At 36.5% G+C, this 12,089-nt stretch overlaps 1 protein-coding gene and 1 non-coding gene across 7 annotated transcripts in view; both read left to right on the plus strand.

Moving 5' to 3' along the window:
- The window catches only part of TESK2 (testis associated actin remodelling kinase 2), a 152,978-nt gene that overhangs the window by 91,917 nt on the left and 48,972 nt on the right, over positions 1-12,089 (plus strand). For 5 of the 6 annotated variants that reach the window (XM_077149851.1, XM_077149852.1, XM_077149853.1 and 2 more), the window contains one exon: positions 9,299-9,347. The exons of the other annotated variant lie outside the window; for it this stretch is intronic. In XM_077149851.1, coding sequence (XP_077005966.1) covers positions 9,299-9,347 — 49 coding nt within the window. The remainder of the gene's footprint in view (positions 1-9,298; positions 9,348-12,089) is intronic. 6 annotated transcript variants of the gene reach the window in all.
- On the plus strand, positions 3,874-3,978 carry LOC143675310 (U6 spliceosomal RNA). The gene has a single exon (XR_013171543.1). It is a non-coding gene; the product is annotated as a U6 spliceosomal RNA (small nuclear RNA).

Here is a 12,089-nt window from a genome sequence, read left to right on the forward strand (position 1 = left end):
TCTTTCTTTGAGCATATTTAGGACCTTTTAAAAGAGTTTTTGTCTGAAATGTCCCAGGTCTATTTTTTAATGATGTGTCATTGCTGGAATTTAGACTCTGAGGTGTCTGCTCCTTAAGCTTGTATCCAACTAGTGTTACGACAGAGCTTCCTTTGAATGCTAGGAGGATTTAAGAAAGGGAAAAAGAAGACACCTTTTTCAGTTTTTACAGATTGATCTATGTGAGTGCTCTCCTTCAGAACCTCTCCAAACAATAAATTTAGAGAATAGCTCCAGATCAAAGTGTAGGTGTCTCCCTGGCCCTTTCTGCACATACATTTTATCTTGGGTAGGTGTGTATGGCTCTAGGAATTCCCCTGTTTACACAGACACAAATGGCCCCTCTTCTCTAGGAAACGGTTTCTTCATGTTCCTGGCACTGCACTACGTGTCTTATAGCCAGCAGTCTCTTGCCCCAGGCAGCCATGACTCAATTGATCTCCCACAGCATTTTGTAGGAGAGGTTTGTAGGCTGTTTTCCACATGCATGGCAAGTTCTGGGATGGCATGCCGGTGATGAATGTCCTGGTTCAACCTCTTAGGCCTCTACTAGAGAAATTGGGCCATGCATGCATGTTCCCAGGATGTGCATGAGGGCTCCTGCATTCTCTGGAACTGGTGCTGGGGAACCTACACTGGGAGCATGTGCCAGCTCTGCACTGAGCTAGTAAGGGGTTGGGGGAGAGCCAGCCAGGGCACCATGAGATATCCTATCACTTTTTTTTTTTTTAATTTGTGAAAAATAACATATATCTAAAAAAAAGCAAGAAATTCCCAAGTACATTTTAACAAGTAGTTATAGAACGGATTTTAAAGTTTGGTATGGGTTACAGTTCCACAATTTTTCATTTTTCCTTCTAGTTGCTCCAAGATACTGGAGACCAACAGAAATATCAGTATATTGATTCAGCAGTATATTTATTTGTTAAATCTTATCTCCTCTATTATACTCTTCCTTCTCTTTTTTCCCTTTTTTTGTGCAAAAATAACGTATAATAAAAAAGCAATAAATTTCAAAGAACATTGCAACAATTAATTGTAGAACAGATTTCGAAATTTGGTGTGGGTTACAATTCCACAATTTTGGTTTTTATTTCTAGCTGCTCTAAGGTACTGGAGACTGAGAGAAATATCAGCATACTGATTCAGCACTCATTTATTAATACTCATTTATCAAATACTCATTTATTAAACCCAACCTCTGTATAACTCTACCATCACCTTTGATCTTTCTCTCACTCTTACCCTCTCAACTCCATTTGAACTCTCTCAGCCACTGATACCTTATTTGTTACACTTCTTTTCCCCCTTTTGGTCAGTATGGCATTGTTGATCCACGGTGCCAGGGTCAGACTCATCTCCAGGGGACATCTCTGAGACCAACAGGGATACTTTCATCCTTAGATGTCATTTCCCACGTAGCAGGGAGGGCAATGGTTTTACTTGCAGAGTTGAGTTTAAAGAGTGAGAGAGACCACATCTGAGCAACAGAAGAGGTCCTCTGGAGGTGGTCCTATTACTTTTAAGTTGCCTTTTTCTCATTTATACACTCACCCTGGTACAGCAATCCTTTAACTGTGTTCTGAAGCTTTGAGAAAGTCGTTTCTACCAGTTTCTCTGGTTCTTCAAACCTTCTTTGGGTAGGTGGAACCCTGAAGCTTCTTACTCTACCATCTAGATTGGGGCCTTTTGAGTTTCAGTTAGTTTGAGATGAATTTTCGTTATTTTTCACTCAAGAGAAGCTAAGGCAGCAGTGGCAGAAATACAAGCAAGATGATTCATGCTCAAGTCGCTCCAAAGCTCTGAATTAGAGACATCATGTACCTTTTTAATTGGCTGTTTGGTAATGGATCAGAATCCATAACTCTCTCTTCTTGGAAACTTAACTTTTAGGTTTTTGACTTGAATAACTGGAAGAATTGAATTATGAATAACTGTATAGGAAGAGTGTGTGGGAACAGGTTTTGGGGGTAGAAAATTAGACAATATCAGTCTGGCAGTTGGAGAAACAAGTCTGGAATTCAGAGGAAGGATTCAGAATGATTGTGCCTGTTGGTAATTAGGAGGGTCCCTTAGGCAAATATGTGACTTCTGTAGTCTCAGTTTCCCCATTGAGAAGCAGTAATGATAACAGTACAACCTCACTATGATGATGGGTGAATTAAATGATATAATGCACATAAAGAACTTAATCACATAAAGAATATAATGCACATAAAGAACTTAATCACTTAAATCTTAACTTATTTTTATTATAATTATTACTATTATCATAATCATCTGAATAATCATGTATTAGACTGTACAGCATACAGATCAAGAGTTAAGGATCCAATCCTGATTCTACTATTTGCTATTTGTGTGATGTTGGGAAAACTTCTTAATATCTTTGAGCTTCAGTTTTCTCAGCTATAAATGGAGATAATAATAGTACCTATTGGAAAGTGTTTTTTTAAGAATTAAAAGAGGTATTCTCTGTAAAAATACTTAGAACAATATCTGACAACATTGTAAGTGCTCTGTAAAAGTTATCATCATCGTTATTTGACTGTTGAACTTCTTGAATAAGGAACTGTCGTGTTTACCTATATATCTCCAACTTACTCCCCTTTACCTGGCACTGTGCTTAGTATATATGTGATAAGTGATAAATTTGTTTTATTTCATTGTTCCATTTATCTACAGAGAGCATAAGCCTTGCACATAGTAATTGCTTGATACATGCTTGTTAGACTGAATTGAAGTTCTTTTACTTTAAATTTCTCCTACTTTGGGAGAGGGAGAAGATATGAATCACTGTTAGGGTGTTGTTTCAGAAGTATGCACACATAAAATAAAGTCTGTGTTTACTTTTGTCATTTCATTGTGAGTTTTGAGTATTCGTAGAATAAAGGATAAATTGGGGGAGGAGGAAGAAGCTTTTTCAGAGCATAAAGAGAGAATCTAGATACTTGGATTTATGGATATTCTCTTCTAAACTACATTGAAAATGGATCTTGGCCAACATTTAAAGTCACTGCATGTATATGTATTAATAGATCTGCCTTTATCAGGAAATTTGGTATTTTGCTGCTTATGAGGAGTTTTGAGCAATTTAATTAAAAATCTTTTTGCTAAAGAAAAAACTTATCGAATGAATTCATTCTTAGTCTTATTTTAGTTTCAGTTATTTTTCAGGATAGTGGGTATTTATTAAACCAAGCAGATCTGATTTTGAGTTTTAAATCTTTGTATTATTTTACTAAAAAATATAATAAAATTAGACCACAAACCTGATTGGCCTTCTTGTTATTCTATATAGTGTTAAAATGACCTGATGATTGCTGAGTAATGTTTATTCTGCCTTTGGCTATCTTAAAATTGGACTGTAAAAATCATGGAGAGAAAAGAGAAAACCAGACTGAACCAGCTCTACTTAGTGTCACCTAATATGAAGCTCTGGTGGTTAATGTCTGTTTAGCTTAGTGTTCTTTATGAGCTCTTATATCTAGGACCTAGAACAACCTGTTTTCTATTATGTAATACCCATAAAACATATTTGAATTGCAGCAAGCCTTACCCAAAAACATTACTGCCTTTTTTTTCTTAATGGTTCTAGAGTTGTAGATAGCTCTTCTGGGACTTGAGATCTGAGCCATTGTCCCCTCTTTTCCTTTTTGTTTATTGATGATTCTTTCTGGTCCAAGAAAATGATGGCATCTTTGCTTTATTTGGGAGCAAAATGCAAGGTGGTTTATTTTAGTGCTACATATTAAAGCTTAATGGAGTCTGTGGAGTATATTGCAGAACCTTCCATGTAAGATGATGGGAGGAAATTAAATTAAAACATATCAGGTGCTCACTTCAGTAGCATATATATGAAAATTAGAATTATGCAGAGAAGATTGACATGACCCTCACAAAGATGGCATGCAAATTTATGAAGTGCTCCATATTTTTCAGAATCTAGAATATATTTTAACAGGGGTTGGAGTGGGGGTAGGGAATAGGGAGTTAAAGCTTAAAAATTATAGAGTTTCTATTTGGGGCAATGGAAAAATTTTGGTAATTGATGGTGTTGATGGTAGTACAACATTGTGAATATAATTAACAATACTGAATTATACATTTTGAATGTGGTTAAAAGGGGAAATTTTAGGTTATATATATATGGTACTAGAATAAAATTAAAAAAAAAATCCATTGAACTACACAACACAAACAGTGACCCCTAAGTGAAACCCTGGGTTGTAGTTAATAGAACAGTTAAGAAAATGTGCTTTCATCAGTTGTAACAAATGTACCAAACCGGTATAAGGTGTTAATTATAGACTGGTATACGTAAACCCTACAACTTCTCTAATTTAAAGAAATTTTTTTTTCTTAATGTATCAAAACTTCTAGAGGAACCTACTTTTTTTTTTTTTTTTAAGTGAACCAACCTAAGTAGATTTTAGCGTTTCAGATGTAGGCCTTTTAGAAAACATATTAATATCAAAATTATGCCTACATTTTAATATTCTATTATAAGTTTATTTCAAGCCTCTTAACTTTTTTACTGTAACCTTTGTAGTCAGAGAGTTCTCTGGAAAGACCAGTGCAGGTCAGAAGAACTCCTATGTAATATGGATGCTGCTTGTTGTTCAAAGTTGGCAGCAGAAAAGCCTTGTAAAGCAAACCAGTTAAATTTTCATTGGTTCACAGATTTATGAATAAAAAATGATGTTAGACTTTTTTCTTTCTTACCCATTGTCACAAAGCAAAATAGGCTTTTTGGAGCCAAACAAGATCCAGATACCAGGATCCTCTTCAACCTTTGTCAAGTCACTTACAACTTTCTGAGCCTCATTTTCCTAGATGGTAACGTGGAGGTAATTTTGTCTTAGGTAACACATATAAAGCACATACCAGTTTTCAGGTATATTATAGGTGAACAGTAAGTAGTGATTCTTCTGGAGCTTTGACCCAGTGTTCACAAAACTCTTCTTACTGGGTCCTGTTATGCAGTCTTGAGGAGGTCCAAGTCTAGCAGTGTTGGTGGTATTTTATCAGATCAAGGATAACAAATGTATTTTAGACTGTTGTTATACCTCTCCTTTCACTCTTCTGTTAAGTAATAAACTTTGAGGAGGGGCAATATTTAAACGTTAATGTTTAACTCTGTGCTTCATATAGAATTTGAGGTTAATAAATATTTAACTGACTGGATCTGAATGCCACCAAGGAACATCATAATATTCTTTTCCTTATGCTTGTTTAGAAAGAGTTAAAGCCCAAGGTCTGTCCTAAATCTGTGAGCCAAATAGCATAGGAAAGTGATCCATAAACTTTTTTGATTATATACCTATTATTAATTTTCTATGGCTGCCATAACAAATTACCACAAGCCTTGTAGTTTAAAAAAGCACAAATTTATTAGTTTACATTTCTGTAGGCAAGAAGTCTGACACAAGCCTCAGGTTAAAATCAGGGTGTTGTCAGGTTTCCGTTCCTTTCTGAAGCCTCTAGGAGAAAATCCATTCCCTTTCTTTGCTTTTTCAGCTTCTAGTGGTTGCCTACATTCATTGGCTCATAGCCCCCTCAGTCTTCAAAGTTAGCAGTGGGCAGTTGAGTCTTTCTCTCATTGCATCATTCTGGCCCTGACTCCTCTGCCTCGATCTTCCACATGTAAGGACCCTTATGATTACATTGGGCCTACGTAGGTAATCCAGTGTGATCTCCCTATTTTAAGGTCAACTGATTAGCAACCTTAATTTCATCTGCAGCCTTTTTTCTCCTTTGCCACACAACATAGCATATTCACAGGGTCTGGGGATTAGGACATGGACATCTTTGGGGAGAGGCAGTATTATTCTGCCTACTAAAGTACCCCATTAGGGAAACATTTTTTTAGCACATTCCCATTTAAAAATTAGTAAAATTCAGTTTCTCTTTTTTTAGATAAAAAAATAAGAGTTCTTATCGTCATCCTATTCTCCAATGGATAATCTTGTTCATCCTATTCCAACAGAATGACCGCTAGCATGGAAGTTCTTTGAGGGCAGGGACTTTTGTTTTATTCACTGTTGGGTCCTTAATGCCTTGCACATAGTAGATACTAAATAGATTATTTTTAAATAAATGAGTGGCATACTGACTCTCATAATTTCATTGATGGTGGAGTTGTCAATGAAATTTGTACAGGTATCTATTCTAAAGATACCTGTACAAATACACTCACCCAGAACAATTACCTTCTAATTCATTATGCCTGTATTTCCTCTGCTCCAGGACAACTTCCTCTCTTATATCCAGCTAAAGTTTCTGACGTTGGCTGAAAATCTCAGATGCTCTATCTAGATCACTTATAGACACTATGGGCTGCTAGCCAGAAATAGCTTCAGCATCCCAGATTCAGTCTTTTAGTTCTGTGTGTTGTTTATGTTCATTATTCTTAAGACTTTTACCTGCGCCACATCCCCCCCACTCAGTCCCTTCCATTTTAGGTAGTGGGTTTTATAGCGAGGAAACTGACAGATGAATGAAAACAAATGTCCTAGTGAGTAGGAGTGGGGAGAGGTTTGGGGGATGGAGAGGAGAGTGGGCATATAGGAAACAGCTTCTACCCAAGGTACTTGTGAACAAATTTACTTCTTATCTGGTCTATTTCTAAAAACAATAATGATTATAATTATAATAACTGCTTTAGTCACCGTATCTGCACCCTGTTTTCAGTGTTGTCTAGATCTGTGCCTTGTATGCTCAGTTATAGTCAATCCTTCCCCTTTCTTTGCTCTTCCAAACTAGAACTTACTTGGAATTTGGATATGGTTAATAAGACTTCTTGGCAACCCAAGCCCCTGATATCACTTACTTTATGATATTTATCTTCTCCAACTTTATGATCACTGTTAGTCATAATCTTTGATTTATGTTTTTTTAAAAATTAGTTATATGTACAAGCATAACGTTCTGGTTGTAAAAACTCCATGTATAACAAAAGTGTGTGAACTAAGTGGTACCCCCTCAGTACCACTTATTAATAATGCTTCTAGACATTTTCCATTAATGTACAAACTTTTGTTTAAATAAATGAATCATGCTATATTGTTTTACAGCTTGATTTTTATTCATTTACCAATATATTGTGGATATCTTCCCATGTCAGTGCATAAAGATCTACTTTATTCTTTTTAATGGCCATATAGTATGGCAATATATGAATATACCACAAATATTTACCCAGTCTTTTATTGGTGAGTATTTAGGTTAGTGGACACTGTTGTGGTAGATGTCCTTTCACATCTATTTTGCTTATCTGAATTGAGTAGATTTCTAAGATAAATTCCTAGAAGTGGGAATTGTTGCATCAGTTAAAAATTTTGCTAGATACAATCAATTACCCTTTGAAAAAGTTGAGCCAGTAAGTCAAGAGTGTATGTAAATTCCTGTTTCTTCACCTTCTGGACAACACTGAATATTATCAATCTTCTTAGTCTTTATTCATTTGATAGTGATAAATTTAAAAAGTGCTATCTTCTTGTTTTAATGTGCGTTTCCTTTTTGTAAGTGAATTTGAGTACATTTTGATGTTTTTGTTAGCCATTTATATTTATTTTTCTATGAACCATGTACATATCTTTTGCTTATTTTTCTATTGGGTTTTTTTTTTTTTATTATATATTTAGAAGAGTTTTTTGTGTATTAAGGAAGGTACTCCATCCTCCAGTAAAAAAAAAAAATCAGCTTGTTTATAAATTATGGACTTTGAGATTGGATAGTCTTTATGATCCGTTTACTTAGGTAAGGAAACTGAACTCCAAATAGGGTTAGTGGCTTTGTCTTTTTTTTTTTTAAGGCTTACTGCCCTCCCTCTTCACAATCACTTCTTTTTTTAAATGCAGTTTTATTGGGATATATTCACACACCATACACACCATCCAAAGTATGCAATCACTGGCTCACAGTACTGTCACATAGTTGTGCATACAACCTAATGATCAATTTTAGTACATTTTCATTACTCCAGAAAAGAAATTAAAAGGAGAAAGAAAGCCCAAATTCTCCCATACATCCTATCCAGCTCCCCCCATTGAACCATAGTATTGGCATAGTACACATGTTACTGTTGATGGAAGAGTACTGTTCTAGTTTACTAGCTGCTGGAATGCAGTATACCAGAAACGGAATGTCCTTTAAAAGGGGGAATTTAATAAGTTTCTAGTTTACAGTTCTAATGCTGAGAAAATGTCAAAATTAAAGCAAGTCTATAGAAATGTCCAATCTAAGGCATCCAGGGAAAGATACCTTGGTCCAAGAAGGCTGATGAAGTTCAGAGTTTCTTTCTCAAGTGGAAGGGCACATGGTGAACACAGTCAGAGTTTCTCTCATGTTGAAAGGCACATGGTGAACATGGTCAGGGTTCCTCACTCATCTGGAAGGGCACATGCAAACATGGCATCATCTGCTAGCTTCTTCTCCTGGTTTCCTGTTTCATGAAGTTCCCCAGGAGGCATTTTCCTTCTTCATCTCCAAAGGTAGCTGGCTGGTAGACTCTGCTTCTCATGGCTGTGTTGTTCTACTCTGCTCTCTCTGAATCTCTCTCATTCTCCACAATGTTTCCTCTTTTATAGGACTTCAGAAACTAATCAAGATTCCACCCATTTGGACATGCCTCTACTTAATCCAGTTTAACAACCACTCTTGATTAAATCACAGCTCCAGGGAGATGATCTAATTACAGTTTCGAGCATGCAGTGCAGAACAGGGATTAGAAGAAGCAGCTGCCTTTACAGAATGGAATTAGGATTAAAACATAGCTTTTCTAGGGGACATACATCCTTTCAAACCAGCACAAGTATTATAAAATACCATGTTAACTATAATCCATAGTTTGCAATAGGTACATTTTCCCCCATAAACTCTTTATTATTAACTCCTTCTACTAATAGTATCATACATTTATTTTAGTTCATAAGAGTATTTTTTTTATAAAAGTACAGTTAATCATGGATATTGTCCACCACAAGATTCACTATGTTACACATTCCCATGTTTTAACCTCCAGCTTTCCTCTGTGCGCTACCACTTTTTACCCCTAGGTCTTGCCACAATAGATGTTCCATGGAAAACTCAGAAATTTACCAACCTGATCAGGAACAGAAATATTGAGAGACTAAAGGGTTATTTAGAAACCCAGGGGGCTATATAGGTATTGTCTTGTTTCTATGCATAGGTAATAGAACTAGTTTCTTGATATGGTGTTAGTTTTGTTTTGTTTTAAAATTGCTTTGTTTTGTAGGTTCATGGGTGTGTGTGTACATCAAGGACAGTTGCATGCACTTACGGAGGTAAGAATTTGATGTGTGTTGAAGTGACTTTTTTGCCTTAGATTCAGCATTTATGGTTCTGTAGTAATTGTTCCTTGCATATATGAGCAAAATGTATGTGCATTTGTTTTATGCAAAAATGGCATTGTTAACAGTGCTCTCTTCTCTTGCCTGCAGACAATGGTCAGCTCTCTTAGATTTGCTTTTATCTGGTGAGTACTCTTAGAATGAGTGCTCAGGCATAATGGTTCTTCCTGCTTGGGTGATACTCTCTAAAGCCATGGGATGGCCTTACATGGCTACAAGCTGTCTCATGGCAACAAATTCGCATACCACCTGGAAGTGTTTGGAGTCCAAATCTAGAATCTCACTATTGCTGCTTTTATTTCCTGATTGATCTTCTTACTTGTTGGAATCAATTTACATCCCCATTCCTATTTCATTTTCAGCCTCTGCTGGACAGATAAACATGTGATAGTCATTATTCATCTTCTGAGGCTAGAGAATTCTCTCTAGTACAGAGGTTTTCCAAATTCAGGGACTGTATAACTGGCCTCAGAATTTGCCTAGGTGCTTCATAGAAACGCAAATTCCTGGAACCTTATTGTAGGTTTAATAGAGCTGAATAGGGCCCATCTGTGTTCTTAAAAAGCTCCCCAAATTATTCAGATGAGCATTTAGATCTGAGCATCCATGTTCTAGAATGTTTTCACATTTCTCCTTGAGAAGTGCCAGAGTATGAAGAAATTTAGAAAGGAAAGTTGTTTAACAGAATTTGCGAAAGTGTTGGTTTCCTGCTTGCTCGGTGCCTGGATTAGTCCTTAAAACCTTATGAAGACATGTGCTTTACTTTATGTCTCTGTTATCAATTACTGAAGGCACTAGAATGTGGAATGTCTGTAGTTACATGGAAGACCAAAGAAGGTGGAATAGCAAGGAGGTTAAGAGTAAGAAGAGTTCTGAAGTCTGATTGCTTAGGTGTGTGTCTCTTTGTCCCTCAGTGTTTTCATCTGTTAAATGGGAATAATAGTAGTACTCACCTCAGGATTCTGGAGATTAAATACATTATTATGAGGGAGAGCAGGTTTGGGAGGTGGAGATCAGAGGTTTAGTTTTAGAGTTTGTGTGGTAAATGTGCAATGAAGATATTGAGTAGATAATTGAATGTACTAGAATATAAGAGAGATAGAAACTTAGGACATTTCAGCACATAGATGATATTTAAGGCATGAACCAAGGTGATGCAACCAAGGGAGTGTGGGTAGAAAAGAAGAGCAGAAGCTGAGCTTAGGCTCCAATGTTAAAAGTCTGGGGAGAAGGGCAGATTGAGGAGGGCTAATGAGGTCTTAAAAAAACGAAGAGGGCATGTTGCACATGTTGTCCTGGAACGGGAAGGAAGGAGGAGTTTCAAGGATGAGGGCGTGATTAACTATGGCAAAAGTTGTTGATCAGATGGTTGGTAACCTCACAGGGATGTGAGAATGAAATATAAAATGTTTAGCATGACGGTCCCCTTCAGGGAATGGTGAAAAAGGGGGAAAATTCAACTTCCCCAAATTGAATTCTTGATATTCTCACAAGCAGTGGGGACAACCAAAGCAATAGGCTGAGCCCCCAATCTTGGGGTTTGTTCATATGAAACTTAACCCCGCAAAGGATAGGTCAAGCCTACTTAAAATTAGGCCTAAGAATCACCCCCAAGAGAACCTCTTTTGTTGTTCAGATGTGGCCTCTCTCTCTAGCCAACACAACAACAAACTCACTGCCCTCCCCCTGTCAATGTGGGACATGACTCCCAGGGGTGTGGACCTTCCTGGCAACGTGGGACAGAAATCCTAGAATGATCTGAGACTCAGCATCAGGGAATTGAGAAAACCTTCCCGACCAAAAGGGGGAAGAGTGAAATGAGACAAAATAAAGTGTCAATGGCTGAGAGATTCCAAACAAAGTCGAGAGGTTATCCTGGAAGTTATTCTTACACATTAAATAGATATCACCTTGTTAGTCGAGATGTAATGTAGAGTCTGGAGGGAACTGCCTGAAAATGTAGAGCTGTGTCCCAGTAGCCATGTTTCTTGAAGATGATTGTATAAGGATATAGCTTTCACAATGTGACTGTGTGATTGTGAATACCTTGTGTCTGATGCTTCTTTTATCTACCTTATCAACAGACAAGTAAAACATATGGAATAAAAATAAATAATAGGCTGTTCTGCGTGGGTGAGGCTCACCCTGCCCCCTAGGGCCCATGAAAGTCCATTGTGAATAAACAAAACTATAAGCTGAAAAAATATAAATAAATAATAGGGGGAACAAATGTTAAGATAAATTTAGATTGAAATGCTAGTGATCAATGAAAGGGAGGGGTAAGGGGTATGGTATGTATGAATTTTTTTCTGTTGTCTTTTTCTTTTTCTGAATTGATACAAATGTTCTAAGAAATGATCATGATGATGAATATGCAACTATGTGATGATGTCGTGAATTACTGATTGTATATGTAGAATGGAATGATCATAAGTTAAGAATGTTTGTGTTAGTTTGTTGTTATATATTTTTTTAATTAAAAAATTAATTAAAAAAAGAAAAACAAAAAACAATGAGTTCCACCACTCTGATACTCTTGACTAAATGACAGACAAGGCCACTCTTGTCTTTTGAGTGAAAGACATAGTTATGGAACACTGCTACCAAATACAATATAGATTCTTAATTCAGGTCATTAAACTTAAAAATTTCTGTCTGATCTCCTGCAAACTGCTT

Source organism: Tamandua tetradactyla, chromosome 2 (genome assembly GCF_023851605.1).
Source record: "Tamandua tetradactyla isolate mTamTet1 chromosome 2, mTamTet1.pri, whole genome shotgun sequence".
Classification (NCBI taxonomy): Eukaryota; Metazoa; Chordata; class Mammalia; order Pilosa; family Myrmecophagidae; genus Tamandua; species Tamandua tetradactyla.